A 25,637-nucleotide genomic window follows, 5' to 3' on the forward strand; every position below is an offset into this window, starting at 1 on the left:
CTAATGAGAGGTATTTCCAAACCATAAACAACAAGGGTTTCTGGACACTTTTCTCTTTATTCCTTCCTCCATGCCCTGCTCCACTGCCCACATTCACCTGCTGGTCAGTTAAGTTTCCCTGTCCTGCTTCTATGCAGAGAGGGCCTTGAAGCTGAGGTAGAAGGTGGTGGCAATGAGCTGGCCCGCCCTCTGTTCTCCTGCACCTGCCTCTTCAGTTCCAGGCTGTCATACACCTGGTAGTTGGCATTGCCACCTGGATTCCGACTAAGGGGAATAAAGGTGGTAGGAGGTGGGGTTGGATCAGAAGCCTGGATTTCAGGTAAGGGCTGGGAGCAGTGAGGGATTATCAGGCCGGAGCTGGCAGCCGGAGCCCTTTGGTAAGCCTCACCCAATGCTGTGAGGGAGGTAGAAGTGGTTAGAGGGTGCCGAGAAGGAAAAGCCTCAGTCCAGTCACCTGCCCGCCTGCGGAAATCATGAGATTCCCGGGAGCTGTAACCCACGTGTCCTACGAACTGGGGTGAACTGTGGGTATAGCTAGGGAGACTCTGCCGGTGGGCCTGTGGGGAGTTGTGCTCCCGGTAGCCCTGGGCCTCTGGCCTGGGATTCCTGGATACAAAGGCAGGTGTTGGCTCATAGCTTTCCACCCCACGCCGCCGCTGATCCCAGGCATCATGCGGTATGTGGCCCCCTGAAGAGAAAGGGCTGTAGCCCACAGTGACCCAGGAAGGGTTAGGAAGCAGCCGGCGGGCAGGTGGTGGTGGTGAAGCCCATGGCTCATTTTCCACATTTCCCCAAATCCGGGACTGTGAGTAATGGGGACCGAAAGCCTGAAGCCTCAGTTCTGACTTGGCTTCTACCCGCTTGGGCAAGCGGCGCAGCTCTGGTGACAGGTAGATAGAGGGTAAGGGGAGGCTGGCGAGGATTCCACCCTTGCGGCCCCACAGTCCCACATTGGAGGCCATACTCGTTGGCTTATAAAAACCGCCCCAGCTCCTATGCGGGCAGGACTGGTCATCATCCAGGGGGGGATCCTGGTCTTCCAGGTCACAATAGGGCAGTGGCCTTGGCTGTGACGTGTTGTATCTTTGAGGTTGTTTACGAAAGAGTTGGTAGCGGTGGGGGAACTGCCTGTTGTTTCTAAACCTCTGCTGGTGGCTGCGGCGGCCCTGTGGGTAGCGGTTGTGGCTGCCCTGTTGGTAGCGGCTCCAGCGCCTGCGGCGGCGGCGCCTGCTGCCATAGGGCTTACGGAGATAGTGGTAGGAGGAAGAGGAACAGGGTGTGGGTTGCGCCATCTTCACTTGTACAGGGTCCAGGATACAGTGGATGTGGACGTCCTGGACATTGGCTGTGGGCTCTTTGGGGGGGCGTTCAGTAGCCTGGACTTCATTAGCTACAGACAAAAGCCAAAAAGTTCAGGGTTAGGAACACTTGGTCCAACTTTTTTTTTTTTTTTGGGGGGGGGAATCCGGGTGTGTGTGGCACTATTGTCTAGCATACTTACTTTTCTGATTCATCCAACAGATCATCTTGTCTAAGGCATTCTGGAGCCCATGCCACATCTGGGGGTGGTGGGGAGATGGAAGTGAAGACCAGCTTTCTGATACTGTTTGGTTTCCCAACAATCCCACCCATTTCTGCAAGTGAAGCAAGCTCGAAGCTGCCTTTTCCACTCAACCTTCTTCTTCCCTATGGGTGAGCCACAGTAATCACTGACCACAGTTGTCACATTGATGCTGATGTGGACAAGAATGATGAGGCCCAGCAGCAGGAATAGGATGTCCTCAGGATCCTGGGGGCTTTCTTGGTATTGATTGCAGCCCCCCAGGGTACCCTGCCACAGGTGGTTTTCCATGGTGGGGGGGTCCTAAGGCCACCTGGGCCACTACCCCCCCACCCAGTCCAACCCACACTGTATTCATGCCAGTACGGAGAGATGCTTACTATCTGGGAGAGGAAGCCAGGTCATAATGAAGCAGGTTAGAGTCATAATGGAGAGGTAGAAGCTCTTTTATTCACTAATTTGACCCCTTACATGACAATTTTTATCCTGGCCTTCCATTTGATAGAACATGGCCCAGATGCACTTAGGTTCAGTCTTCTCCGCCTCCACTCTTAACCTCACATTCGGGGGGGGGGGGTGTTAAGAGAAAGTATGGTAGCTAAATAGTCATGAGACAATCTTCACAAGGTCAAAATATCCATTAGGATTTCATTGCTCTTCTGAGACATGGCAACATATATTGACATGTCACATTTATTGCCTGCTTTGAGATCAAACATCTAAAGTGATAATGAATGACACATAGCAGTGCCAACTCTTCCCCATCCTGGCCGGTTCCTTGTCGTAACCCTTTTAATACTAGCACCCATGTCCAGTGCTGGTTCATTTGCTCAGCATCCCACAGACTTGCACCTTGATGAGACTGCTGTTGACAGCTATCAGCATCGACTGTGGTCCTCCCCTCCTTCCAAAGAAACTGTGATCTCATCGACCCATCCCCTACTCCAAGTTGAAAAGCCATCAACTGCCACCTTAAGAAAAACAATAGCAATGAGCTTGTCAGTCCTAGCTGCTAGACAGGCTGAGGCAAGAAGAGCTCTAGTTCCAGGCTAGTGATACCATCGAAAAAACGAAACAGTTGACACAGCTAACAAAGTATAAAATAGATAAATAGATGTAATTGTTGGTATGGCAGGCGTCTTTCACGTAAACTAGATTAACAATCACTTATCTGTGAAAGTAGCACCTTGGTTGAAAGTGTGGGTCTTTTGTTTGCTTGGTTTTTTTTGTTTTGTTTTGTTTTGTTTTTTGATGATAGAATCTAGCAGGAGATATAGAGATGGCTCAGTAGTTCAGAGTGCATACTGATCTTTCAGAGGACCCAAGTTCAGGTCCCAGAACCCAGGTTGGGTGGCTCACAAGTACTTAGAACTTTAGTTCCAGATGATCAGATACCCTCTTCTGGATTCCACTGGGAACTGCACTCAAGTGCACATACCTGCCTCCATATAGACACCTAATTTTTAAAAAAATCTAAAAACAACAAAGAGGGCCAGGTATGGTGGCACATGTCTCTAACCCTAGTACTCAGAGGCAGAGTACAAGACCAACCATGATCAACACAGTGGCTTCCAGGCCATCCAAGGCTATATAGTAAGACCCTGGCTCAAAAAGACAAAACAGTGTCTTATGCAATCCTCCCTTGTCTGGAACTCAAGATGATCAAACTGGCCTTGAACTTGCAACACCCTGCCTTTGCCTCTGGAGCTCTGGGATTATGTACATGCAACACCAACACCCTACCAACAAGTCATTTTTGCTGTGTTTTGAGATAGGATCTCATGTAAACCAGGGTGACCTTGGAAAACTATAGTTAAGGACATCCTTGAACTCCTTGATCTTTCTGCTTCCACCTGCCAACCAAGAAGGTTTTATACTGTAACCTACTCAGCAGAAAGGGGGAGAGGTGTTTCCCATGACCTCCAAACACAGTATGTGCCGTACTTACTATGTATCCACAGAATAAAATTAACTTGAAATGATCAATAACATTCTGTTTGGGGTTTTTGTTTTGCTGATATGGTTGTCTGGCTATTGTAGCCCCCCATCTATCCTAGATCTGGGCAGGTAACACTGTCTAGCTTTGAACTTGCAGTGACCATCCTACTTCAGCCTCCTGAGTATCAGGGTTACAGGCCTGTGCTAGCGCTCAACTTGTAAACAAAAGTAGGGTGATTCACAGAAAATATGCTCACATTCCTGGAACCCATCTAGTATGAAAGGTGATGTCCAGTGTCCTCAGCATGGGGTCACATGGTTTCTTGTTCTCAAGATTTTGTGCGCACACGCATAGGCAAATCTCAGCCAACTAGGAGCAGGGCAGGAGTTCATTTTTCCTTCTGTCCAGTGGATGGAATATTTGGAAGAGATCACATGGTAAAGTGTAGTCTGGGCTGATTCATTGGCTGTGGGAATTTAATCCATCAGCAGGAATGGGGAGGAGGGGTAGAAAGTTTTAAGGCTGTGAACATGATCCCTGGTATCTGTGGCCACAAGCAAGTCACTTGGCTTGAGCCTCCATCTTTCCTTTGTGACATGGAGAGGCATATAGCCACAGAAGGCTGAGACATTATGGGATGGCATCTCTTGAGCATGTCCCTATTATTTTACTTCCTGCTTCTAAGTCTACTCTCAGATTGCAGGAACTTCAGGTTCTGCCTAGGAGATTGTGAGAGCCCAGAGACCCTCTGTCACAGCCATCTTTGCCCAAAGAAACTAGAGCATTAGAGGGACCCTGTTTCTGCAGGATCTGCTGCCTAACCCTGGCCTCCTTAGACCTCGAAGCTAGGACAATGGGGCCTGAGGTCTTTCCTCTAGTTCATGACTGCCTGGGGATCTGGCTGGATTTGGTGGCTTCTCTGGGCACTAAAGAAAACAGGGTAGAGGCAGTTGGGAGCCCTGGGGATCTGGCTGGATTTGGTGGCTTCTCTGGGCACTAAAGAAAACAGGGTAGAGGCAGTTGGGAGCCTTGGAACTAAGAAGGGCCTTGAGAAGGGCTCAGGACAGGGCCAATGAAGGCAAGAAATGAAGGGTCCCCAGGGCTCTCTAGGTCCTGTTTCAAGGGAGGTCATTCTCTTAACCAGGGATTCTGGACATCGTGTACACCACCCCAGACCACCACGAACCACTTTCTCTTTCCTTTTTATTTTTTTTTCCTAGTCATTTTCCCTTCAGGGGACGGTACACCCAATCTTTGCTTGTCCCCTCGGGTGTGCTGGATCCAGAAACCAAGGGGTAACAATGGGACAAAGCCTCCACTTCCCGGGTCAGTTCTCGTAGCCGTCTCCTCACATCTCGGGCATCATACACTATTCGGACCGAGGAACGGCGCCGGGTTATTTCAGGGACATTTGCTGGACCTTGGGCGGGTTGTGAGGCAGACTGGCACTGTGCTTGCTCACCCTCAGCACCGGTCCCTGGCCCCACTCCATTGTTTTTATGGCTCAAAGCCTCTGGGGCGGGAGGCGGAGGGTTCACAGTATACACATAGGCCTCTAGGCCCGGCTCTGATCGGATGTCTCTTTTGAGGGGCCTTCCCTCTATTGTTGGCTGGAAGCGGATGGTCTGGGGAGGTTGCTCTAGACTATCTCGCATCCAAGGTTCCCAGATCTCCTGCATGGGTTGGAAACTTTCCCAGTCCTTAGGACCATCCCAGTGACGGGAGCAAATGGCCTGGTGCTCACGTGGAGGGTTCTCATCATCCGTGTCAGGGGCCCACGCTACTGGGCGGTGGGCACGGCGAGACAGAGAGGCTCTACGGCGGTGACGACGAGTGGGTGGGGGGGTCACAGTCATTTTCACAGGGTCCATGGTACATCGAAGATGGACTTCAGGGCAGTTCTGCTTCCTCGAGAGCTGGGTCAGCTTCTCAGGTGAGGATAATTTAGTAGTTTCTGTGGATTAGGGAGAAGTGAGGCTGTTGGAGAGGCTGGCTTCTACAGAGAGGGAAGGTGGAGCTTTGAGAAAAGCTGCACTTCAGTCTTAAGGAGCAGCTTAGTTACTGTCGGTGGGATAGAAGCCTGGTTTCTGCTCCTCCTAGGCCCCAACCCCTAGCCTTTCTTACCTCTCTCACAAATGATATGGAACATTCGGTGTAAGATGATGCGGAGTCGACTCCAGAGCTAGGTATAGGAGGATATGGTGACTACGAATCGGTTCTTGTAACCAGGCCTGCCTCCCAGCCACCCCATCCACACCCTCCATCCCTCACCAGGGTCACCAAATTGATGCCAATATTAATACAAATGATGAGACCCAACAGCAACAGAATGGAGTTTCCCATGTCCTGGCAGTTGTTGGTGCTAGGGTTTTGATATGAGGCCCACTCAGGCCGTGGCCGCTCAGCCATGGCCATGGTGGTCCCTAGGGCCACCAGGGCCCTTAGGCCCCCAACCCACTACCCCTAGTGCCCACTGTCCTGACAGCCTGGCCCAGAGGGTCCTGAGAGTGACGGGTCACAATGATGCTGAGGTTTTCCCTCATAATGTGCCAAGATGATACTCTCAAGGTGCTAGGTCCAGGATTGACCCTCCAGCCTTATCCCAGGCTTTGGTAGGGGTCTAACCCTTTATCTTGCATGCCTCTCTTATAGCCAGCCTCCCGGGCTCTCTAATCCACTGAGCATCTGCCCTCATCAGTTCCCATTCCTTCTAAAACAACACCAGGCTCTAGACCCCACTGACACAGCTCCTGATCTTGGCCTCCACATTGTCAAGAGTGACCATGAACTTTAGATCCTCCTGTCTTTGCCTCTCAAGTATTGGGATTACAGTGTGCACCATGTCTAGCTTTTTCCTTTCCTTTCCTTTTTTTTTTTTAAGACGTAGCCCAGGTTGGTCTTGAGTTCATGATCCTCTGTAACAGCCTCCTGGATGCTATGATTACAAGTGTTTGTAACCTATTTGCCCATCCTGGCCTTTACCTTAGCCATCCAATCCCATCATTATGGCAGCCTTACTCTTGCCATTTCCCCTCAGACCTTGAGAGTTTTCTGAAAAGGGTTGGGCACTTCTTCCCAGCACCTTCTAACATAACAGCCACAACCAGGGCTGGGTACCCTGTCCCACCACCTTCTAACATAACAACCACCAGGTCTGGGTATCCTCTCCCGCCACCTTCTAACATAACAGCAGATACACCAACAGTTAAACTTTTATATTTACAATATTCTCTTCATCTTTTGCCAGGTTTAAAAATGTGTACAGAGCCGCAAAGGGTTGGGGTGGGAACATGGAATTGTTTGGAAAGGGGCTGGGCATTGGAGTCCGTGGCTGTATCATGGGGTCCCCCAGCCCCCGCCTCACACCCCAGCTCTGGGGCATCTGCTTACAGGGCTCAGGGCCCAGGTTGATAGCATTTGGAAGGCATGGCTGTTCCAAGAATTGCTAGACCAGGCAGGGGAAAGGGCCAGAAAGGAACTACATTTCCATGGGTGGAAGGGGGAGAAAGGACAGGGAACTCAAGACCAAGGATTCTGGATCTGGGTGTCAGTAGAAGTCAGCACCCCACCCCTATACAAGTTTGGCACTAACATCCCACAGAAAGCCACACAATACATGAGGGTTCAGTCACACCTCCACCAGTGCCCCTTAAGACCTTTCCTGATGTCGTTCTTTTCCCCAGAGGTCCAAATCCAAAGACTTCTGGGCAGTTGCCTCCCCCATTTCTTTCAAAATCTTCCTGCTGGTGTCTGCCCAAGCCCTGTCCCCCACGGTCCCCTCCATCTGCTGCTCGGTACAGCTGACCTCATTCTCCCCAACCTGTCTGTGTAACCTTTTCCCTGTCTCCTCCCCTCCCCCTTCTACTGCTCCTTTCCTTCAGCTCAGCCAATCAGGAAGGGGAGGCAGGTCAGAGAAGGTGAAGAGAGAAGGCTGGTCTGACCCTGAGATGGGGAGAGCATCAAAGAAAGAGCCAGTGATGGAGAACGAGAGAGGAAGGCAGGAGAGGAGAAATGACACATAGGGATGAGACACAAGGGGGGAGGGGGGCTTAGCTGCCACCTGTCCCTGGCATTTCCCTTCCCTGGACTAGGACTTAGGGGATCCTTGGCACATTTTGAGTCTCCCAATCCCCCTACCCAGTTTGGCACAGATGAGCAATGATCTCATGGACTGAGGGAAGGCTGTCCTCAGGCCCCATGAGAGCTTAGGTCAAACATGCACAGCCTCTTGTGTGACATGTGCCATGCCCCACATGTTCCCACCTCAGCGTCTCCCTCCAAGTTTGTACTCCCCCAGTGGCTTCTGTCAACTTGAAGTCTGTTCCCACCTGCTATGTGTGCTGGGCCTGAGGTGTGGGGGAATGCAGGTAAGTGCTAGGGAGAGCAGGCCCCTCTGCCTGGCAAACACACAGCCACATGCACAAACATGTTTCCATTCATGAAATGTGTCCTGGACCACGGGAAGGTAAGTTTCCAGGCAGTACTGGGATGCACAGATCTCCTCCCTTTCCTCTAGCAGGACACCTGTGTTGTCTGTGGGAGGCGAGGGCCTCCAGGGAGAACGTGCATCACCTGACTTGTGCCGTGGGGGAGAAACATGCTTTTCAGGGGTGGAGGGGGAGTGGGGTCCAGAGGGCCTGTGATTTCTTAGCTGCTCCCCCAGATACCACCCTGTATTGTCTGGTGGTCAAGGGTCACTGTATATGTGAACATATCACTTCCAGGGGCTCCAGGGAGTGGGGTGGGAAGAAGGCAAAGGCATGAGGGAACAGGATTCTGGGGTACAAATCCCCGCAGAAATTCTTTGAGGGGGCCAACATGTGTCCAGGGCGGCAAAAAACAAAAACAAAAAAACAAACAAACAAAAAAACCCAAAAAACCTCACCCTGCACATGGGAAAACACCCCCTCATGAGGAAAGCACACCTCCACGTGGGAAAAAAGACTTCCACATTTCCACACACCGAAGACTGGTGTCCCAACAGAGGGCAAAAACACCCCCAGGTGTTCAAAGGCCCAGGTCCAGAGAAGAGCATGGGCTTCTCTGCCTGGGAAAAACTTGCATCCCAGTGAGGAATCCCATGTCCACCTTAACGCTGCTCCACGACGTTTGACAAATCCACAGGGGAAAAGCCAGGTGCCAAGTCCTCCTCCCTGCCTTCAAGTGGCCTGGGCTGGGGAGGGCTGGGAGGTAGACCTCCCCAAGCCGCCCCCTATACCCTAGTGGTGGAGTGGGGATGGGGTAGCGTGTTGTTGTGGCTGGTAGCGGTAGGAGGAGGTGGTGGGAAGGGCCCAAAGGGATGGAGGGAAGGAGGTGGGGGTGGGGGTGGGGGCCCCAGGCCACTGGGCAGCAGGGTCAGGGCCCCCGGGGCCAAGAGAGGCACATCGTCCGGTGCCCGGCGCAAGGCCAGGGTATAGTCGGGTGGACAGGCAGGGCGCAGGGCCTCAGCAGGGTCCGCCCCAACACCACCACCCCGCTTCAGCTGCAGTGACACCAGCTCCTCCTCTGGGGGTAGCTCGCGGCCAGCAGTGGGAAGCAGGGGGCCCCCACCAGGCACACCTGAGCCTGAGCCTCCTGGTGGGCTAAGCCGCCTGCACCGAAGCTCCTGTCGCCGGTCCCGCTTGTAGTAGAGGGCGGCAAAGGCAAGGATGTTGAGGAAGAGGAGGGAGGCACCCACTGCCACAGTGACGCTTAACTCCGTGGAGTAGTCCCTCGAGTCACCAGGGAAGCGGTCATAGGCCCTTGGGCCTGGGTCAATATCAGACTCAGGTGGCAGAGTGGCAGGTGGAGGAGGACGCCGTGTGCCGGAAGTGCCAGGACCGGGTGTGCGAGGTGGCCAGCGTGTGGCATAGGGAGGCAGGCGAGTGGTGGTGGTGAAGAGCTCTGTGTGAAGGTTGTGCAGGTGGGGTACAAGCTCCAGCCAGAAGGCCACCTTGTTGGCACGGTAGTTGTCACGCACGCGTGGTTTCAAGCCTATGTGCAGGTACTGCTTTTCCTTACTGTTGAACTTGCTCCACACCACCTCTTCAAAGCGGTTGGGCTTGGTGTGGATGAACTTGGTGTCCTGTGGCACAGGCTGGTTGGGGTCACTGTGGGCACAGGAGGGCAAGGAAAGGAGTGAGGGTGAGGCTCCTGAGGAGGATGGAGCAGCAGAGGGGGGGAAGAAGTCAGAGATTTAGAGAGTCCAGGAAACATCTAGAGCTAGAAAAATGCGGACATGGTGGTGCATGCCTACTATCCCAGCACTTAAGAGGCAGAGGCAAGGCTTGGCCTGGGCTACAGAGTGAGATCTTGCCAGAGAGAGAAAGCGGGGATGGGTGGGGGGAGGCGCACACACACACACACACACACACACACACACACACACACACACACAGAGAGAGAGAGAGAGAGAGAGAGAGAGAGAGAGAGAGAGAGAGAAACAGATAAACCAAAAATTATGAAGACAACTGTAGAGACAGAGATGGAGTTAGAAAAGACATCCAGTGACACAGAACTGAGACTGAGAGACAGAAATGGAGAGACAAAGGCACATGGGAGACAGCCAGGGACAGGAAAACAGAGCAGCCAAAAGTCAAAAACCAAAGAATGCAAAGAAGTCAGTGGACCTCAGGAAAGAGACACACACAGGCAGAAATCCTCTACACTTAGATGCAGGCCAAGGGGGTCAGACAGCAGTCACAACAAAGCCACCTAGAAAGTCCACCCCCAGGAAAGGCCTTTCTAATACCAGTGAATCTCCAACCCTCAGTGCCTGAATACAAAAAGGGAAGGTAAGAGCCAGTGTCTTCTTAGAGGAATGGTGGCTGTGTGAAGCAAGGTGGGAGGGAGAAGCCGCCAGGGAAGGCAAGGGCACCTCAACCTACAGGGGTGTCCCACCCCGCCCCACTAGGCCCTCTGGCCCTCACCCCGTCTTGGCGAAGTTGGTCCAGTAGGTCATGACTACTGCGCTGAGCATGACATCGTTCTTGGAGAAGTTGCAGGGGAAGAGGTCTGTGGCGCCCACCATGGGCACACCAAAGACGTAGGGCAGCTCGTCCCCGTGCGCTGCATCAGCCCACTCTGGCCGGCCCTCAGCCTGGCAGTGGTGGTAAAAGGTGTAAAAGTAGACAGGGGACTGGTAGTCAGCATGCAGCTTGGCAGTGGCCACAGCTGGGGCTACCCACTGGTGGTCAGTAAAGAGTGCCAGCAGGGTCTTCCGCCGCATCTCGCCATTGTCCCGGTCAGCCCAGTCTGTATACATGAACTTAATGGTTTCTCGAAGCACATCCTTGCCCTCTGGATACCCATACAAGTTGTCCACAAAGTTGGAGACAGTGAAGTCAAAGGCGCTGGCGGACACACCATCCTCACTCTCTGCAGAGTCCTCCACGAACTTGAGACCCTCTCCCTGGTTGACACCAATGAGCATGTCGTAGTTGAGGAATTCTCCCTGTTGCATGAGGATCTCGGGGTCATCAGGGACTACATCGCCGTCCACCACAGGCCCAAAGGCAATGTGGTAGCTGGAGAGAAGGAGGCGAGGTCTTACCATCCAGTTGCTGGCTCCTCTGGACCCACAGCTTCCTAAGCCACACAGAGGTGCCCCCCAACCCCCGCCCTTCTGCCTAGAAGACCCTTCTCCATGAATGGAAGACTCCTAGAGTCCTTCAGGGCATTTTGGCTTCTCTGGACATTCAGATCTATGTGATGCGGTGACCTAGGGGTGGTCTGAGGCCCACTTCCCTTTGCCCAGTAGAATACCCCCAGGAACCTCTCACCACAACCTCCTTGGAACCATCTATGGACCTGGACCCAGCCCTCTCCCACCCCCATACCGGGCAGGCTGCACATCCTGGTCCACTAGCTCCCGGGAAGACTTCCGGCGTAGACATTCCACAGCTTCAGTGCTGTCTTCCCGGTCACAGCCCACTTTGGCTGCCAGCAGCCGCGTGTACTTGAGCGGCTGATAGTTGACAGACCAGCTGGAAATGGCGGTGCCACTCTGAGCAATGGCCTTCTGGAACAGTCCTGGTGGGACAGGCAGACCTCAGGCTAGGCTGTAACAGCCGGGAGAAACTTGGTAGGGTGCAGGGAAAGGGAAGGCGGGTGTGGAGGCTGCTGGTACCTTCTGAATGGTGGGAAAGGATCAGCAGGTTGACGCAGGAGGCCCCTGCACCAGACCCAAAGATGGTGATGCGCTCGGGGTCACCTCCAAAGTGGGCAATGTTTTCACTGAGCCAGCGAAGGGCCTGGATCTGGTCCAGAAGCCCATAGTTGCCTTTTGCAGCCTGATCACCAGTGCTGAGAAAACCTAGGGATAGAAGAAAGGGGCTCCCTGGAGGTGTCACAACGCCCTTGCCCCCTCTGCAGGGGTGTAATGTAGTCTGAGTCTATCAGGCTGTACTTGGGAGGACCGGACCCACCAGGACTGCCTCCCAGACCTTGTCCCCCAAGAATTGGCTGCCCACCCTCACCGAGCACCCCAAGACGGTAGTTGAGCGTAGCTACGATGACATTGCCATAGGCAGCCAGGACTGAGCCGTCGAACATGTTCCCAGTGCCCTCCATGTAGGAGCCACCATGTAGAAACAGCATCACTGGTTTCTTCCCAGAGTCCCGGATATCTGCGTGGGAAGGGGGTGGCAGGTGGGCCAGGAGATCGGGGACAAGGACACAGTCAGTCCAGAAGCAGCACTTCGGAGCTCCCAGGCCTTCTGAGGACCAGCCTGGAGCTCAGGGGACTTGTCACTACCATCCCTGGCGGGGGGGCAAGACCGGATTCCCCTCCCTCCCTCCCCAGCTAACCCTAGGAAGGCCCCTCTTCATGACTCCAAGCACTTCCCCAAATGTTGGGCACACTTTCCAAGAAGCCCAACAGAGGCCAAGAGTAGGAAGTGGCCCTCCTGGGGGCTTCTGTTGAAGCAGGGACCCCTACACACACACAGCAAATCTTCCTCCTCCTCCTCCTGAGAAGAGTGGACTAAGGCTGGGACTAGGGCTGGAGGTGCTGGGAGGGTCCTGGCATCTCCTCAGACTCAGCCTTGGGCCCCAGCTCCACATGGCACCCTAGTCTGTGGGTGAGGGGTGCCAGGCCCTAGGGTCCCTGGGGGCTTGGTCTCCTCCCCGCCCTAATTCCTTTCTAGGTCACCTCCCCAGTTACCATGGCAACCCCCAGCCTAATTACTGTGGCAGGAGGAGGCTGTTTAATGAAGTTGGAGTACAGCTTTGACTCTTGGACTCCCCGCCCTCCAAACTGGCCTTTTCCCGCACTGAAGCCTCTTGCCATCAACTAAAAGAATTTCCTGCATAGCTGCCACATGTAGCCAGCCATAAAGCTCTGGACTGAGCTAAGGAATGAAAATTCCTAAAGAGGGTGGGTGGAAATCTGGGAGAGCTTGTCAGGGTCTTCAAGACTATAATCTGCTTCCCCACTGTTACCCTGATTTCACTAACGTCCCAAGGCTGGGGTCAACTCCAGCTCTCTTGGAGCTCTTATCATGCTTGGTGGGCTCTGGCTCAGTGGCATCTGCCCTGGTAGCCGGCACCTGTGCCAACACTCTCACCCTGCCGGAAGGTCAACCTGCAAGTCATAGGACACACCTCCTGCTCCAAGACCTCTGAATCTCTAGAATCTGTGTCCACCCACAAGATCCTATCATTTCTGCCTTAACTTTACAGAAATCTCGGTCAACAATGCCCTTCCTTCCAGGGTCCTGTCCTAAATGTCTTCATTCTCTCCCACCCACCCCCAAGCCCTCTCCCAGTGTGGGGGGAGGGAGTTAGAAAGGGAAGGAGCAGGAAGAGGGGCAGGGGCAACAAGAATTCAAAACCAACAACAAAAACCAGGATCAAGAAAGAAGAAAGAAAGAAAAAAAACAACAAAAACAGCAAGAAGCTCTTGGGGCAGATTCAACAAGAAAAGAAAAAACAAAAAGCTCCATTTGGGAAAAAAAGAAAACAAGAAAAAAATTCTTTGCATTATTTCAAAATTTTGTGGTGAAACTTCAAGATATTGGGCCCTGTTTTTAAAAGTTTTCCAAATTCTTTGATTTGCTTCAGATGTTTACATTTTTTTTTTAATCTGACAGGCTTTTGGTTAGAAATTGTAACAGGTTTCTGATGTTTTGATTAATGTCATTAATTTGTCAATTTTTTCAAATATTATTTTGCTTCAAGTTAAAACTTTTTTTTCAGATGATACATTTCACATGTTACAAAACAGTCCAGATTTCTTTCAAACTCTCAACATTTTGTCCAATTTTTTTTCCCTGGCAATCCAATTCCTTTTCATTTTTCCACCTCACTTTCACCATGGATAGCTTCTCTCGAAGGTTAACTAGTGGGTCCAACATTGTTCAAATTTTGTTTGAAGTTTTCATAATTCTTTTTTCCAATTATAAAATTTTTTCTTTTCTTTTTCATTTTTAGTTGGGAGAACAACTGAGGGGGCCTTGAGGGCTATGGGGACATTTAGTTAGGGGCAGGGCCATCAACGTCCTCTTCAAAGCAACCACATGCATCAGCGGGATTTTTAAATCTACCTGTGTCTGGCGGATTGAGCGTCGCCTCGTCACGTTTTTTTGTGAGCGGACCTAAGACCGGGAACACAAAACAGAGAAAAAAGGACAATTTTGTGGGGAAAGACGGGGGTCAGGGGAGGTGGTAGATGGGGAGGGGAGGAGAGAAAGCAGAAAAGGGGAGGGTGGGGAGAGGCAGAAAAAATAAGCCAAAAAAAGCAAAATTTGTTTGCAAGAAAAAGAAACCAAGAAAAGAGAAAAACGTTTCTATAACCCAATTTTCCCCTCCCCAGAAAAAGTCAAGCCCCAAAGAAAAGGTGGGTTTGGGGGGTGGGGTGCCTGAGTGGGCTGAGGCTGTCTTGAGACACAAGGACTTAACTGGAAAGGATTTGGCTTTTTGGTGTGTTTGCTACTTGCTGGAAATGAAAGTGTTAGGGGGATGGGGTGGAGGGGGAACCTAGGGACACCAAGTCTGGCTTGCCACCCAGGCCATCTTTCATGCAGGCTCCTTGCAGGGCCAGCCCCGTGCTACGGGCTGCCCACCTCAGGCTGTAAGAATTGGCTGTGCAGAAAACCTCTGCTTCCCTTTGCACTGTTCTGGAGATGAGAGGTAGGATGGGCTGGGGCAGACCATAGCTCATGGGCTGCCCACCTGAAGCCCTCTGCTGCCATCTGAGGGGCTATGGGTAGGTCAGTTAGGGCTGCCCACCTGCTCGCCTAGCAGCCTCATTACTTTTCCATCCACACTCACAGGCCTGGCTTCTCGTCCCATTTCCCCAATGTGGGCAAAGCAGGGAAAGGGGTCATCAGGTCTTGCCCTCCACTCCAGCTTATCCCTCCACACTCCCGCCAACCTCATCCCTTGCCCAGGCCTCTTCTCCTCCCCACCAAATTGTGATTTTCCCACGGGATCACCAGCCCCACCCCCAGTCCACTGCTAAAGAGCCCTCCTCCCCCTTTGGGTATTCATTCTGTCAACAGCATATAGAAAACAGTGCCCTGGGCCATTCTGACATATAAAGTAGGTGGTGTGCTGGGAGACAAAAATGGTCCAAACACCAGGAAAACTCTCAGACAGCCCAGAGCCTGGTGTGAGACTGCTTCTGGATTTGGGGTTAATCGGGGGAGACCTGGATCTGAACAGTCTCAGGGAGTTCCCCAGGCTGACTGGCGTTCCCCAAAGCTCAAGGAGGGATAGGCCAACAAGGCTCAGGCTAACACTGACAATGATGATCCACTTGGGAACAGGACCTCTATTTTGTGAGAGGGTATGGATAGGGATGAAGTCAGCAGGGTATTCATGACCGTGAGACTATGAAGTGTGCCTGTGTGTGTGTGTGTGTGTGTGTGTGTGTGTGTGTGTGTGTGTGTGAGTCAACCACTTCCTCCTAGAGCTGGTGTGAAGATTCAGTGAGATCACCTGAATGTGTCAGGCCTCAATCAGGTCTGCAATATGCAACGGTTAAAAATACAGAAGGTGTGGGAATGGGTGGTATGGAGGCAGGGGAGAGACAATTTTTGTGGAGATGGAGTTGACAGTCCAGCGGTGAGAAGTGGTAGATGTTTCACAGAGGGGTGATGAGAAAGCTCCCCAGAGGGAGTCATAGAGTGGATAGCCTCTGTGAAAGTTTGCATGTTACTGGTCATGGTGGATCATGCCTGTAAACCCAGCACTCAGGAGGTTAAAGCAAGAAGATTATCAAAAGTTCAAGGCCAGTCTGGGCTTCATAGTGAGTTCTAGGCCAGCTTAGGATACAGAGTGAGACCCTGTCTCAAAAATAAATAACCGTACTCGTGCCCGCACACGCGCGCGCGCGCACGCGCGCGCGCGCACACACACACACACACACACACACACACTCATGTGGCAATGGAGATTCAATGAATAGCAGTGTTGAGAGGGTGTCTTTTGGAAGATATTAAGGTGAAGGACTCATAAGTGAAAGGATACTGGGATAGGTGGTCTGTGAAAGGGCAGAAAAATCCTGTGGTTAGGTCGTTAGAAGTCATGGTTTTATATGGGGAGGGGTAGTTAGCTAGTATGCAGGGCTGGAATGAGGGGCAGTAGTTGGTCCATATAAGAGATAACAGGATGGACATGGGCAGGTTAAAGTTATGAGTCGTTCTGTGATTGGCATAGGAGGAATCTTGGTGTAAGGTATAAGCTGTTAGTACTGGACCTTTCAGAAGGGCGAACTCCAGGTAGGGGAGGGACTAAACAAAGTGCCAAGAATGCTGAGGACTGTGGTGTGAGGAGCCTGTCAATACCCATCAACAACAGTCTGTGTGCAGGGGGTATGTGGGTATAAAACGCACATGTGGGCATTACCAGGACACACAGTTTGCATCCAGGGGTACTAGGAAGTTAGAGTCTATGTGAGTAATGGGAATCTCTTGTATACTCTGTAAAGGGATTGGGAGCTGAAACTTTTAAGATATTGGAACAGGAGGCCAGCTGGACAAATGGTCATTTTGAGCAGTGGAGACCCAGTTACTGTAGAACTTTAGTACACAATGTTGAGGAACAGGATTCTTTGGGGGCTCCTGATCGCCAGGACTGAATGTAAAGTTACTAGAAACAGTAGCTGGAGGAAGCGTGCAGCGGAGTCTGCTCTGTGGAGGTGTTGGAATGTTTTTGAGTGGTGAGATTGTATGTCAGAAGGGTGATATGGGGGCTGTTTGTGATGCTGGCTCTCCCCACCCTTTGGTAGCTGGGATCTGTTGCAGACAGTAGAAGAGGTTCTGGTTAAGAAGGCTGGTGAGTGTAGAGCTACCTGGGAGCAAGTGCTGGGATACAGCTGTCATACAGCGAACAGGAATCCATTCACAAGAACAGCATTTCAGCCCTAAGGAAACTGTGGTGATGGGTTGCTGTGCTGTGAGTGGAAAGGAGTTTGTCAGGAAGCTTCCCTGACCCCTCAGGGATGTGTGGGGATGTCTGTTTAGAGGACAGAAATCTCCTGTACCTAAGAAGTCACTGAGTACCACTGACATGGGCACTCAATCAGGTAAAGGACTGGATAGGTGCCATATGATAGACAGAGGTCAGGGCGGGTGGGCCTGAGGATGGGACTCTAAGTGGTATGGCTGGAACTAAAATGTGGGTGTAGTTAGGTGGGAGGAGACAGAGGCAAGGCTGGAGTGACAGAGCGAGCCATGGAGACATTTATCACCTGAATGAGCCTCTTTAGGGACCACCAACATTAGCCACCAACATTGAGATTAAGTATCTGACTGTGCCTCTTTAGGGAGAGCCGGGTGAGTCTGACCTAATGCCAGCTACCCTTCCTTCTAGGGCACAAAGAGTTTCTGCTGTGGATGAGACTACTTATGGGGTGTTACTAGGACTGCCTGATAACCAGGCGCCCTTACCTGGGAGGATGCGCAGAGGCTTGCAGGGACATACTGCCCCTCATTGCCCATCAAGGCACGGCTTAGGGGCAGGAGTCGGTCTTGTGCCTGAGGGTCTGCGTGTGCGTTTATGGGCTGTGTCCACAGGGTGCCCGGCCTTGTGCCCGTGCCCTTACCGTCCTCAGTGGGCACGTAGAGGTTGAGGTACAGGCAGTCCTCGCTCTGGTTCTGCACGTAGGTGGCGGCCGCCTCCAAGTTGTCGGTGAACCACACAGGCAGCATGATGGCCGGCAGGGCCCCGTGCAGGTTCTGCGGGCAGGCGGGCGGCAGGGAGGTGGCGTTGCGCACGCCGGGCCACGAGGCCGGTGCCTCAGGCGGCTGGAAGCGGCGGGCGCCCAAGGGCGGCGTGGCGTAGGGCACGCCCAAGAACTGCACGACCGGACCCAGGATCTCGTTGTTGAGCTCGCGCCGTACACCGCGCACTCGCCCGTAGGCTGTGTTCACCACCGGGAAGCGCTCCTCCCCGAGGCTGCCGAGGCCCAGGCCTGGGCCGCCCGGGGCGCCGCCGCCGGGACCCCCTCCTCCCCGTTGAGCCCCAGCCAGCCCCACCAGACACAACGCCAGGAGCCACATGCTGATTGGGGGACCCCCCCTCCCTCCCCTGGCCCCCCCCTCGGAGAGAGAGAGAAGGGGGGGAGAGGGAGGGAGGCCCCCCTCGCCCCAGGAGGGAGGAGGGGGCGGGGAAAGGAAGGAGGAGGGGGACGGGTAGGGACCTGGGTTAGAAGGGACAGAAGAGGAGTCTATTCCTCTCCATGGAGGGGGTAAGGGGTGGGGAAGGGGAAGAAGGTAGAAGAAGGTGCAGGCAGGCCCGACCTGCCCGGTGTGGGAACGGGACCCGGGGACCCGGATAGGGTGCACAAGATACCGACAGACAGACAGAAAAAATACAGAGGTGGAAAAAGGGAAGGGAAATTGGATGGGGAGGACAGAAAGGATGGGGAAACAAGAGACAAGTGGTTAGTGACTTGAATTTCAGATCAAGTTGCCCCTTTCTTCCACCCAACCTCTCTGACACCTACCCCCCCCTCCCCTCTACTGCCCTCTTCCCCTCCGCAGAGTCCTAAGTTTGGGGTGGAGTCAGATGTGGCAAATGTCCAGGGCAGGGTCAGAGGAGGGAGCTTCAGCGTCCCAGACTCAGTGTGCCCCTTTCCTGCCTCTATCCCTCCCAGGCAGGCTCCCCCTAGGGACTCAGGAGTCCCAGTCCCCACTTCCCTGGGAGACAATGAGACAGACAAGGAAGAGAAAATAAAAATACCGAGTCATTAATTAGCAGGAAGTGGCGGGTTTGTTTATACGTGTTAATTACTCCTGAGCTGTAATTTCATGGTGCTGAACCCCCCACCCCAGGCCAGACTCTGGGCCTTCTTGGACTAACAACCCCAGTGCCTGCTGTCCCCAACACTGTACCATTCCCTAAGGATCTGTGCACTTGGGAAACCTTTCTCCCCAGGCCCTTCCATGTCTTCCTCAGAAGTTGGGGTGTCCAGAGCCAGGGGTAAAGTGAGGAGGGGATGCTGAAGGGGCAAATCCAGGGACAGATGCATGATCCTGCAGCCGGTTGCTGGGCGACAGGATGCTGCCCCGCAATGTTACCTCGGCAACGGGCTGCAGCTTTAACCCTGGAGGGGGGTGGTCTAGAGGAAGAGGGGAAGGGGCTTGCTTGGTTGAAGGGTCCATTCAGCTATTCAGGCCATGAGAGGGAGGGCAGAGGCATGAGTCAGAATGCTAGTTTTACCCAATCTTATCAGGGAGGAAGAAGTATATATGAGGGGAAGGGTAGGTAGTATAGGAGAACAGAGAATCCTAAAGAGATGCCCCCCCCCATCCTACTTAGCCAATCAGAGCCTAACCCTACTGACCAGGTCTCTGGCAGATTGGGAGGGGTGTGTGTGTGCTGAGGTGAGCTTTTCAAATAAGCCTACTGACATCCCCCTTCCTTAGACCCCATCTGGGTTTCTTGCACAGCATTTTGACCTCAGGATTTCTTCTCATCCCATCCCTTCTATCAGCCCTCCCTCCCCTTCCGCTTGCCAGCCTGGGTGCTCAGGCAGCAGGGGCAGGACCAGGAAAAAGGTAGACAAGGCAGACACCCAGGTCATTTCAGCAAGCCCCCATTAACACCACCCCCCCAGTCTCCAAGGCTGTTTGCTGACGCTGGGTTTTTCAGAGCCAGGCGCCAGCCCGAGGGTGGCTCTCTGCAGGTGTCAATTTATTCCAGAGATGGGGACACAGGAGCCCTCACCACTCACACCCAGTCATGCCCTCCCCCTTTTCAGGTCCTTTTAGGCTTCTGTTCTCCCATCACCTGAAGGGGGTTTGGAGTTGACTCCCCCCCCCCTTTCCTAGGCCAGGCTGGGCCTTACTGTCCCTTCTCCCTCCTCCCAACATGGCCTGCCTCAGTCACCCCTTTCCCTTAAAGGTACTTTGGGCCCCTTGCCTCCTCTCCTCCAACTAGCTTTCCTCTCTTCCCTCCCACTAGAGCCCTCCCCCCATCTTTCTCCTCTATACAGGATCCCTTAGAGCATCTTTTCTTGGCCTTAACCGGCTTGCTCCAGCTCTTGCCTTCAGTCTCTCATCCCTCGGTCTTTTCTCATTTGTCTCCTTGGTGTTTCTCATCGCTCTCTCCTCCAAATACCTTCTCTGATTTTCTCCCTCAAGTGCTCTCTCTCTCTCTCTCTCTCTCTCTCTCTCTCTCTCTCTCTCTCCTTTCTCTATTTCTTTCTCCCCCATTTTCTCTCTCCATCTCTGTCTGCTACATTTTGCTCCCCCTCCTCCCGATCCTTCTGCCTTGCTCTTCCATTCCAGCCCAGGCCTGACTCCCCCAACCGGGGAGAGTTGAGGGACGGGGGCTCAGGCCGCAGCCCCCCCTTTCCTGCAGTGGGGAAAATGGCTTGGCCGGGAAGGGGAGAAGGAGGGGGAGGGGGAGATGGGAACACACGGGGTCTGTGGGCCCATTCAAAGGATCATTCATGGACTGGAGAGAGGCAGAGACAAAGAGACCAAGACGCAGAGACACGGCGAGAGCATCCCTAGGCGGAGACACGCAGACACAGCAGGCTGGGGGAAACCAGGCTCAGGGAGGAATATGGGAAGAGGAAGACCCCAACGGACCGCCGCGCAGCCCCCTCCACCCAGCTTGGCTTAGCTCCTACCTGGATCAGCCCTGGGGCCGTGGTGCCTCCATCCAGGGCTCCAAGTGGGGGACGGATGGGCTTCAGAAGGGGGGCGGCGGCCTCTGAGCCCCCGCGGCCCCGCAGGCCCAGCCCCCGCCTGCAGCGCCTCACCCGGCGGGGGAGGGGGATCGCCCCAGCCCCGGGGGGGCGGGGCCGGGATCCAGTCGATCCCCGGGAAAAAAAAAGCTAGGGTATGGGGTCAGAGGGAGCTCAAGAACAGGGAACCCCGCAGTGGGGAAGGCTGAGCCAGGAGGGAGCAACGGGACGGGACTGGATTGGAGATCCACTGGCTCTCTGGGCCGGCTTCGAGGGACCAGGAGGCGGTCCAGGCGGAAGATCCTAAGGGATCGGACGCTGGAGGAGGAGTCCACAGCAATCCCCAGGGGCCCGGGGCCCCGGAGCGCAGAATCCGCGGTGTAGGGGCTGGGATCCAGCCGGAATCCTCGGGGAGGGGGAGGGATCTAGTCGATCCCGAGGGCGGGCAGGAGAGGGAGATCCGGGGAGTCAGAAGAGGGCGGGGGCCGAGTCCGGAGCCTCGAGGCAGAGGTCGGTGCGGCTCCTAGGAAGGAAGGCAAGGGCTGGGGGAGGCTTTGAGGAATGCTCAGTAGCCAGGAGGCCCGGACTCCTGGCTCTGCGCGCCAGGGCCCGCCCGCCCCGCGTCCATCCCAGCCCGAGAGTGATGATCCGCCGGCGGAGCAGCCGCAGCAGCCCCGCGCGTCACCGCGCGGCCGCCTCCCCCGCCCCCTGCCGAGAGAGCGGCGCACACCCCTCGCTCGCACCCGCCTGCCCACCCGCCCTCTAGAGTGTGGGGGGATTGAAGACAGTGAAGGGGGTGGGAGTGGACAGACGGACGGATGGACGTAGCAGGCTGGGGAAGGGTGAAGACATTCCCCCCGGATCTCCCACCCTCGGAGCTCTCCGGATTTAGCAAGGGGGAGAAGATCTGAAATATAGAGGGCAGGGCATCGCACAAGAGGCGGGGCCTCTAGGCACAGGGGCGGGACCATCCGTGAAGTGGGAGGGGTTTAATGTCAATGGGTGGGGCTTAGAAATCCGTGGGCCCGCCCCTTTTGAGGAGTGGGTCTGGCTTGAAGTTGAACGGGAGGAGCCTGTGGGAAAAGGGGCGGAACTTTGTGTGGGGACCGTATCTTTGCAAATTAGCTGGAGGTGTGGGGTTGGGGTGTCGAAGAGGCGATCAACTTGGAAAGTGGGCCAATCCGTGACGCAAATCCTTTAGTCCCTCCCGCAACCTCGTCTCCCACTGCTCCGCTGCTCCGCTCCTAATTGGCTCTAGTTTCTCCGCCCGCCAGACGTCTTCTCCACTCAGCAGAAGTTTTACAAAGGCGTATGTAGGGGGAGCCGGGGCACTTGAAATGAACACATCTCTGATTGGGCATCTTTGGACCTTATTTGCATGGGCAATCTGGATTGGCTGGTTTCTTGGGTGGCCAGGGCGGTGTTGGTTCCGCGCGTGACCACCCACAGCCATGGCCGTGGTAGGGGCTGCTTTCCGCCGCCTAGGTGCCTTGTCCGGAGCTGGAGCCTTGGGTTTGGCCTCCTACGGGGCACACGGTCAGGGGACGTGGGATGCAACTGGGCTGGGGGCCATCTTTGGGGTCTGATGCGGGAAAGAGCCTATAGGAAGCACTCTGTGTCTTGAGTAGAGATCCCTTGGAGTCGAGTTTTTCAGTGGGTTCAAAAGCTTCTCAGTACTACTCGACACCTGTGTCCACCAATCGGAAGCTTTCGGGGATGCCCTCTTTCACCAGTGTCTGTGCGGGTTCCCGGGGTTTGGGACAGTCCAGGCTAATACACGGGTGATAGCTTTTGCTTCTTTCCGCAGGCGCCCAATTTCCGGATGCCTACGGGAAGGAGGTGAAGTAACAACACTGGGGATCCCGGAGTTGGAACTACGTGCGCAATATCTGGGTGTCCTTAAACTGGGGGATAGGGATGTTGAAAATAGAGGGTGGGGAGATGAATGGGAAGGGCTGCAAGGGCTTCAAGCGAAAGTAAGGACTGGACTTCGGTCCTGTGTGCCACTTGAGGATCCTGGGCTCCTGTGTTGCTTAGGAAATGTCTCCTTTTTTTTCCTTGCAGCTCTTTGACAAGGCCAACAAGCACCACTTTTTGCACAGCCTGGCCCTGTTAGCGGTACCCCATTGCAGAAAGCCCCTCTGGGTAATCAGTCGCCTTGTATAATTCTCATCAAACCCCATTCATTCTCTCGTACTGCTTTGTTCTTAAAACACCGTGTTGTTTTCCATCTCTTTCAGGCAGGATTACTGCTAGCTTCTGGAACTACCTTATTCTGTACCAGCTTTTACTACCAGGCTCTGAGTGGAGACACTAGCATCCAGATTGTGGGTCCTGTTGGAGGAAGTCTGCTCATCTTGGGCTGGCTTGCCTTGGCTTTTTGATGTCTCTTGTTTAATTACCCAGTCCCGGGCTTTCTGGGTAACTGGAGAGGAAGGGTGTTGAAGCAGAAAAGAAATTAAAAGAAAAAGGCACATAAAGAAATAAAGAACTTTGGGGTCTTTATTCATTTAACCTTGAGCAAGGAAGGATAGAGAGTCAACCTTGGAATTCTTTGCAATTGTCAGACTTACAAATAAGTCCTGGTTCTGGAATTCTGTACTTTGTAAGGTGCAGTAAAGGTGGACAAGACACACACCATTAAATAATGTGGCTTTCTACCTAAGGAACTGAAATGCGGAGTTCAGTGCGATTTTAGTAAGTTTTTTCCAGTGCTGAGGATTGACTCCCCCCAGCCCAAAAAAGCCTTGGAAATGTTAGGCAACTCTTCCATTGAGTTATATGCCCACCTGCCTCCTGCCTTAGCCTCCTGACTGCTGAGGTTACATGTAGGTGTGTATACCCAGCTTCATTAGAATTTGGTTAATTGAGAATGGTGGGGTTTAGCCCTGTCATTTCAGGGTTGCCCTTTTCAACAGTGTTGCTGGTGAAACAAATGTGTTACATACCCATATACTCTAAAAGGGAGAACCCAGACAAGACAGTCATGTGATTAGTTATAAACTATGTTATAAACTTCAAAGCAGAAGCAGAGTGCTATTTTTTTGAGGGGGAGGGGGTTTCAAGACAGGGTTTCTCTGTGTAGCCTGGGAGCCTATCCTGGCACGTGCTCTGTAAACCAGGTTGGTCTCAAACAGAGATCCGCCTGCCTCTGCCTCCCGAGTGCTGGGATAACAGGCGTGCGGCACCAACTCCCCTAGAGTGGTACCTTTTCGACATCAGAAAATGTTTTGAAGCTGGGAGGTGATGGCGGATCTCTGTGAGTTCGAGGCTGGTCTGCACAGCAAGTTCCAGGACAGGCTCCAAAGCCACAGAGAAATCCTGTCTCAAAAACCAAGAAAAAAAAAAAAAAGATAAATGTTTGCAGTGCTTGAGATGACCTTAAAGAAGCCCTAGTGTGTGGAGAACATTCAGTGAACAGACTGAGGTAGAAAGGGGGCATCATGGGTCTTCTATATAGCTGAGTTTTGAACTAAGGCAGGAAAAGAGACACACAGTTGCAAAGCAGACCTGACTAACACTCATAGAATACAGAGAAATGAAACAGCTGGGCAGTGGAGCATGTTCCCGCTCTAATGGGAAGACCCCACCCACCAAGGAGGGCCTAGTGAAGCAAGACCAAAAGGACAAGAACTGAACAAGATCACTTAAAATGCCAATCATTTAGGGAGTATCCACACACTTTTCTGAGTGCACACCTGCAAACAATAAAGTGTGCACCTTCAATATGTTATACAAATTGAATACAGGGGCTGGAGAGATGGCTCAGAGGTTAAGATCACTGAATGTTCTTCCAGAGGGACTGAGTTCAATTCCCAGCAGCCACACGGTGGCTCATGACCATCTATAATGACATCTGGTGCCCTCTTCTGGTGTGCCGGCATACACGGAGGCAGAAATATTATATACATAATAAATAAATAAAATCTTAAAAAAAGAAAGAAAAAGAAAACAAAACTAGATGTGGTGGTGGTACGTGTACTACTTGGAAAACAAGAGGTTGGCGGATCACAAATTGGAGGCCAGCTTAGGCTACATAACAAGATTCTCTGAAAACAAAAACCAAGGTGGTCTAGGTCCAGGTTGGTGGCAGCTGCAGTATCGGCATACTGGATGTCTTGTTTTGACCATGGCCAAAAGGGAGAAGTATATTCCAGGCAAAAGGAATAGCTAGCCCTAAGTCCTTGAGGTAAGAAAAAATTGATGAATAGGAGTAAGGACAAAACCAGTGTTGCATCCATGAACTGACTAAGGGATCCTGAATGGTGGGTGCAGGCCTGACAGAAGGTAGCAAGTTGCTTAAACTGTTACATGCAGTATAGTAATAAGTTACTAAGTTTGTTTTTGTTTTTGTTTTTGTTTTTCGAGACAGGGTTTCTCTGTGGCTTTGGAGGCTGTCCTGGAACTAGCTCTTGTAGTCCAGGCTGGCCTCGAACTCACAGAGATCCGCCTGCCTCTGCCTCCCGAGTGCTGGGATTAGAGGCATCACCACCACCACCCAGCAAGCTACCAAGTTTTAAGTCAACCTTTTAGGCTCTTATTTGTGTGTGTGATATTATCTTTTTGAAATAGGGTCTCCTGTATCCTAGGCTGGCCTCTAATTCCCTATCTAGAGGAGGGTGATTTTGAACTGTATCTTTTTTGGGATGGGAGGGCATTGAAACAGGATCTCTATATAGCTCTGGCCGTGCTGGAACTCTGTACTCCAGGCTGGCCTCAAATTTACAGAGACCTCCCTGCCTGTGCCACCCATGTGCTGGGTTTAAAGGTGTGCAGCACCACTGCCCCTCTATATCTGCATACTTTTATTTTTTATTTATTTTTAATAATTTGCTTATTTATTATATTGTACAGTGTTCTGTCTACATGTATCCCTGCCTGCTAGAAGAAGATACCAGATCTCATTACAGATGGTTGTGAACCACCATATGGTTGGTGGGGATTGAACTCAGGACCTCTGGAAGAGCAGTCAATGCTCTTAACCTCTGAGCTATCTTTCCAGCCCTCTGTATACTTTT

At 52.9% G+C, this 25,637-nt stretch overlaps 4 protein-coding genes across 7 annotated transcripts; 1 reads left to right on the plus strand and 3 right to left on the minus strand.

The window, feature by feature from the left end:
* Positions 1-104: 104 nt before the first annotated feature.
* On the minus strand, positions 105-1,852 carry Spem2 (SPEM family member 2). The gene is made up of 3 exons (XM_027427004.2): positions 1,715-1,852; positions 1,502-1,559; positions 105-1,390 (listed from the first exon to the last, which is right to left on the minus strand). Exons 1-3 carry the CDS (start codon positions 1,850-1,852, stop codon positions 105-107), a joined length of 1,482 nt encoding a protein of 493 aa, XP_027282805.1.
* A 2,834-nt stretch (positions 1,853-4,686) lies between these two features.
* Positions 4,687-6,560, minus strand: Spem1 (spermatid maturation 1). The gene is made up of 3 exons (XM_027427003.2): positions 5,772-6,560; positions 5,625-5,682; positions 4,687-5,454 (listed from the first exon to the last, which is right to left on the minus strand). Exons 1-3 carry the CDS (start codon positions 5,913-5,915, stop codon positions 4,721-4,723), a joined length of 936 nt encoding a protein of 311 aa, XP_027282804.1. The 5' UTR covers positions 5,916-6,560; the 3' UTR covers positions 4,687-4,720.
* Positions 6,561-6,700: 140 nt separating this feature from the next.
* Nlgn2 (neuroligin 2) lies at positions 6,701-21,574 on the minus strand. 3 transcript variants are annotated; one of them, XM_035447392.1, is made up of 9 exons: positions 21,490-21,574; positions 20,563-21,142; positions 17,527-18,223; positions 14,024-14,074; positions 11,957-12,106; positions 11,608-11,793; positions 11,318-11,510; positions 10,409-11,005; positions 8,713-9,589 (listed from the first exon to the last, which is right to left on the minus strand). In XM_035447392.1, exons 3-9 carry the CDS (start codon positions 17,981-17,983, stop codon positions 8,713-8,715), a joined length of 2,511 nt encoding a protein of 836 aa, XP_035303283.1. In that variant the 5' UTR covers positions 17,984-18,223; positions 20,563-21,142; positions 21,490-21,574. The 3 variants fall into 3 exon arrangements, with proteins under 3 accessions (XP_035303284.1, XP_027282799.1, XP_035303283.1); XM_035447393.1 differs by lacking the exons at positions 14,024-14,074; positions 21,490-21,574 and having other exon boundaries at positions 6,701-9,589; positions 20,563-21,296; XM_027426998.1 differs by lacking the exons at positions 20,563-21,142; positions 21,490-21,574 and having other exon boundaries at positions 6,701-9,589; positions 17,527-17,983.
* Positions 21,575-22,001: 427 nt separating this feature from the next.
* Tmem256 (transmembrane protein 256) lies at positions 22,002-23,111 on the plus strand. 2 transcript variants are annotated; one of them, XM_027427001.2, is made up of 4 exons: positions 22,002-22,155; positions 22,427-22,458; positions 22,684-22,764; positions 22,860-23,111. In XM_027427001.2, the coding sequence occupies exons 1-4, from the start codon at positions 22,071-22,073 to the stop codon at positions 23,001-23,003; spliced, it is 342 nt and encodes a 113-aa protein (XP_027282802.1). In that variant the 5' UTR covers positions 22,002-22,070; the 3' UTR covers positions 23,004-23,111. The 2 variants fall into 2 exon arrangements, with proteins under 2 accessions (XP_027282802.1, XP_027282803.1); XM_027427002.2 differs by having other exon boundaries at positions 22,026-22,104.
* The last annotated feature ends 2,526 nt before the right edge of the window (positions 23,112-25,637 follow it).

Source organism: Cricetulus griseus, chromosome 7, assembly GCF_003668045.3.
Source record: "Cricetulus griseus strain 17A/GY chromosome 7, alternate assembly CriGri-PICRH-1.0, whole genome shotgun sequence".
NCBI lineage: Eukaryota > Metazoa > Chordata > Mammalia > Rodentia > Cricetidae > Cricetulus > Cricetulus griseus.

What these genes read in the sequence shown, in the direction of transcription:
- Nlgn2 (XM_027426998.1), bottom strand. Translation starts at nt 17,983, where the DNA reads ATGTGGCTCCTGGCGTTGTGTCTGGTGGGGCTGGCTGGGGCTCAACGG. An exon ending in CTACGTGCCCACTGAGGACG is followed by an intron (nt 14,075 to 17,526) that starts GTAAGGGCACGG and finishes TCCCGGTCTTAG; the next exon opens with GTCCGCTCACAAAAAAACGT. An exon ending in GCTCAATCCGCCAGACACAG is followed by an intron (nt 12,107 to 14,023) that starts GTAGATTTAAAA and finishes CTTCCCACGCAG; the next exon opens with ATATCCGGGACTCTGGGAAG.
- Spem2 (XM_027427004.2), bottom strand. Translation starts at nt 1,852, where the DNA reads ATGGAAAACCACCTGTGGCAGGGTACCCTGGGGGGCTGCAATCAATAC. An exon ending in GCATCAATGTGACAACTGTG is followed by an intron (nt 1,560 to 1,714) that starts GTCAGTGATTAC and finishes CACCACCCCCAG; the next exon opens with ATGTGGCATGGGCTCCAGAA. An exon ending in CTGTTGGATGAATCAGAAAA is followed by an intron (nt 1,391 to 1,501) that starts GTAAGTATGCTA and finishes TTTTGTCTGTAG; the next exon opens with CTAATGAAGTCCAGGCTACT.
- Tmem256 (XM_027427001.2), top strand. Translation starts at nt 22,071, where the DNA reads ATGGCCGTGGTAGGGGCTGCTTTCCGCCGCCTAGGTGCCTTGTCCGGA. An exon ending in GGCCTCCTACGGGGCACACG is followed by an intron (nt 22,156 to 22,426) that starts GTCAGGGGACGT and finishes TTCTTTCCGCAG; the next exon opens with GCGCCCAATTTCCGGATGCC. An exon ending in CGGATGCCTACGGGAAGGAG is followed by an intron (nt 22,459 to 22,683) that starts GTGAAGTAACAA and finishes TTTTCCTTGCAG; the next exon opens with CTCTTTGACAAGGCCAACAA.
- Spem1 (XM_027427003.2), bottom strand. Translation starts at nt 5,915, where the DNA reads ATGGCCATGGCTGAGCGGCCACGGCCTGAGTGGGCCTCATATCAAAAC. An exon ending in GCATCAATTTGGTGACCCTG is followed by an intron (nt 5,683 to 5,771) that starts GTGAGGGATGGA and finishes TCCTATACCTAG; the next exon opens with CTCTGGAGTCGACTCCGCAT. An exon ending in CCATATCATTTGTGAGAGAG is followed by an intron (nt 5,455 to 5,624) that starts GTAAGAAAGGCT and finishes CCTAATCCACAG; the next exon opens with AAACTACTAAATTATCCTCA.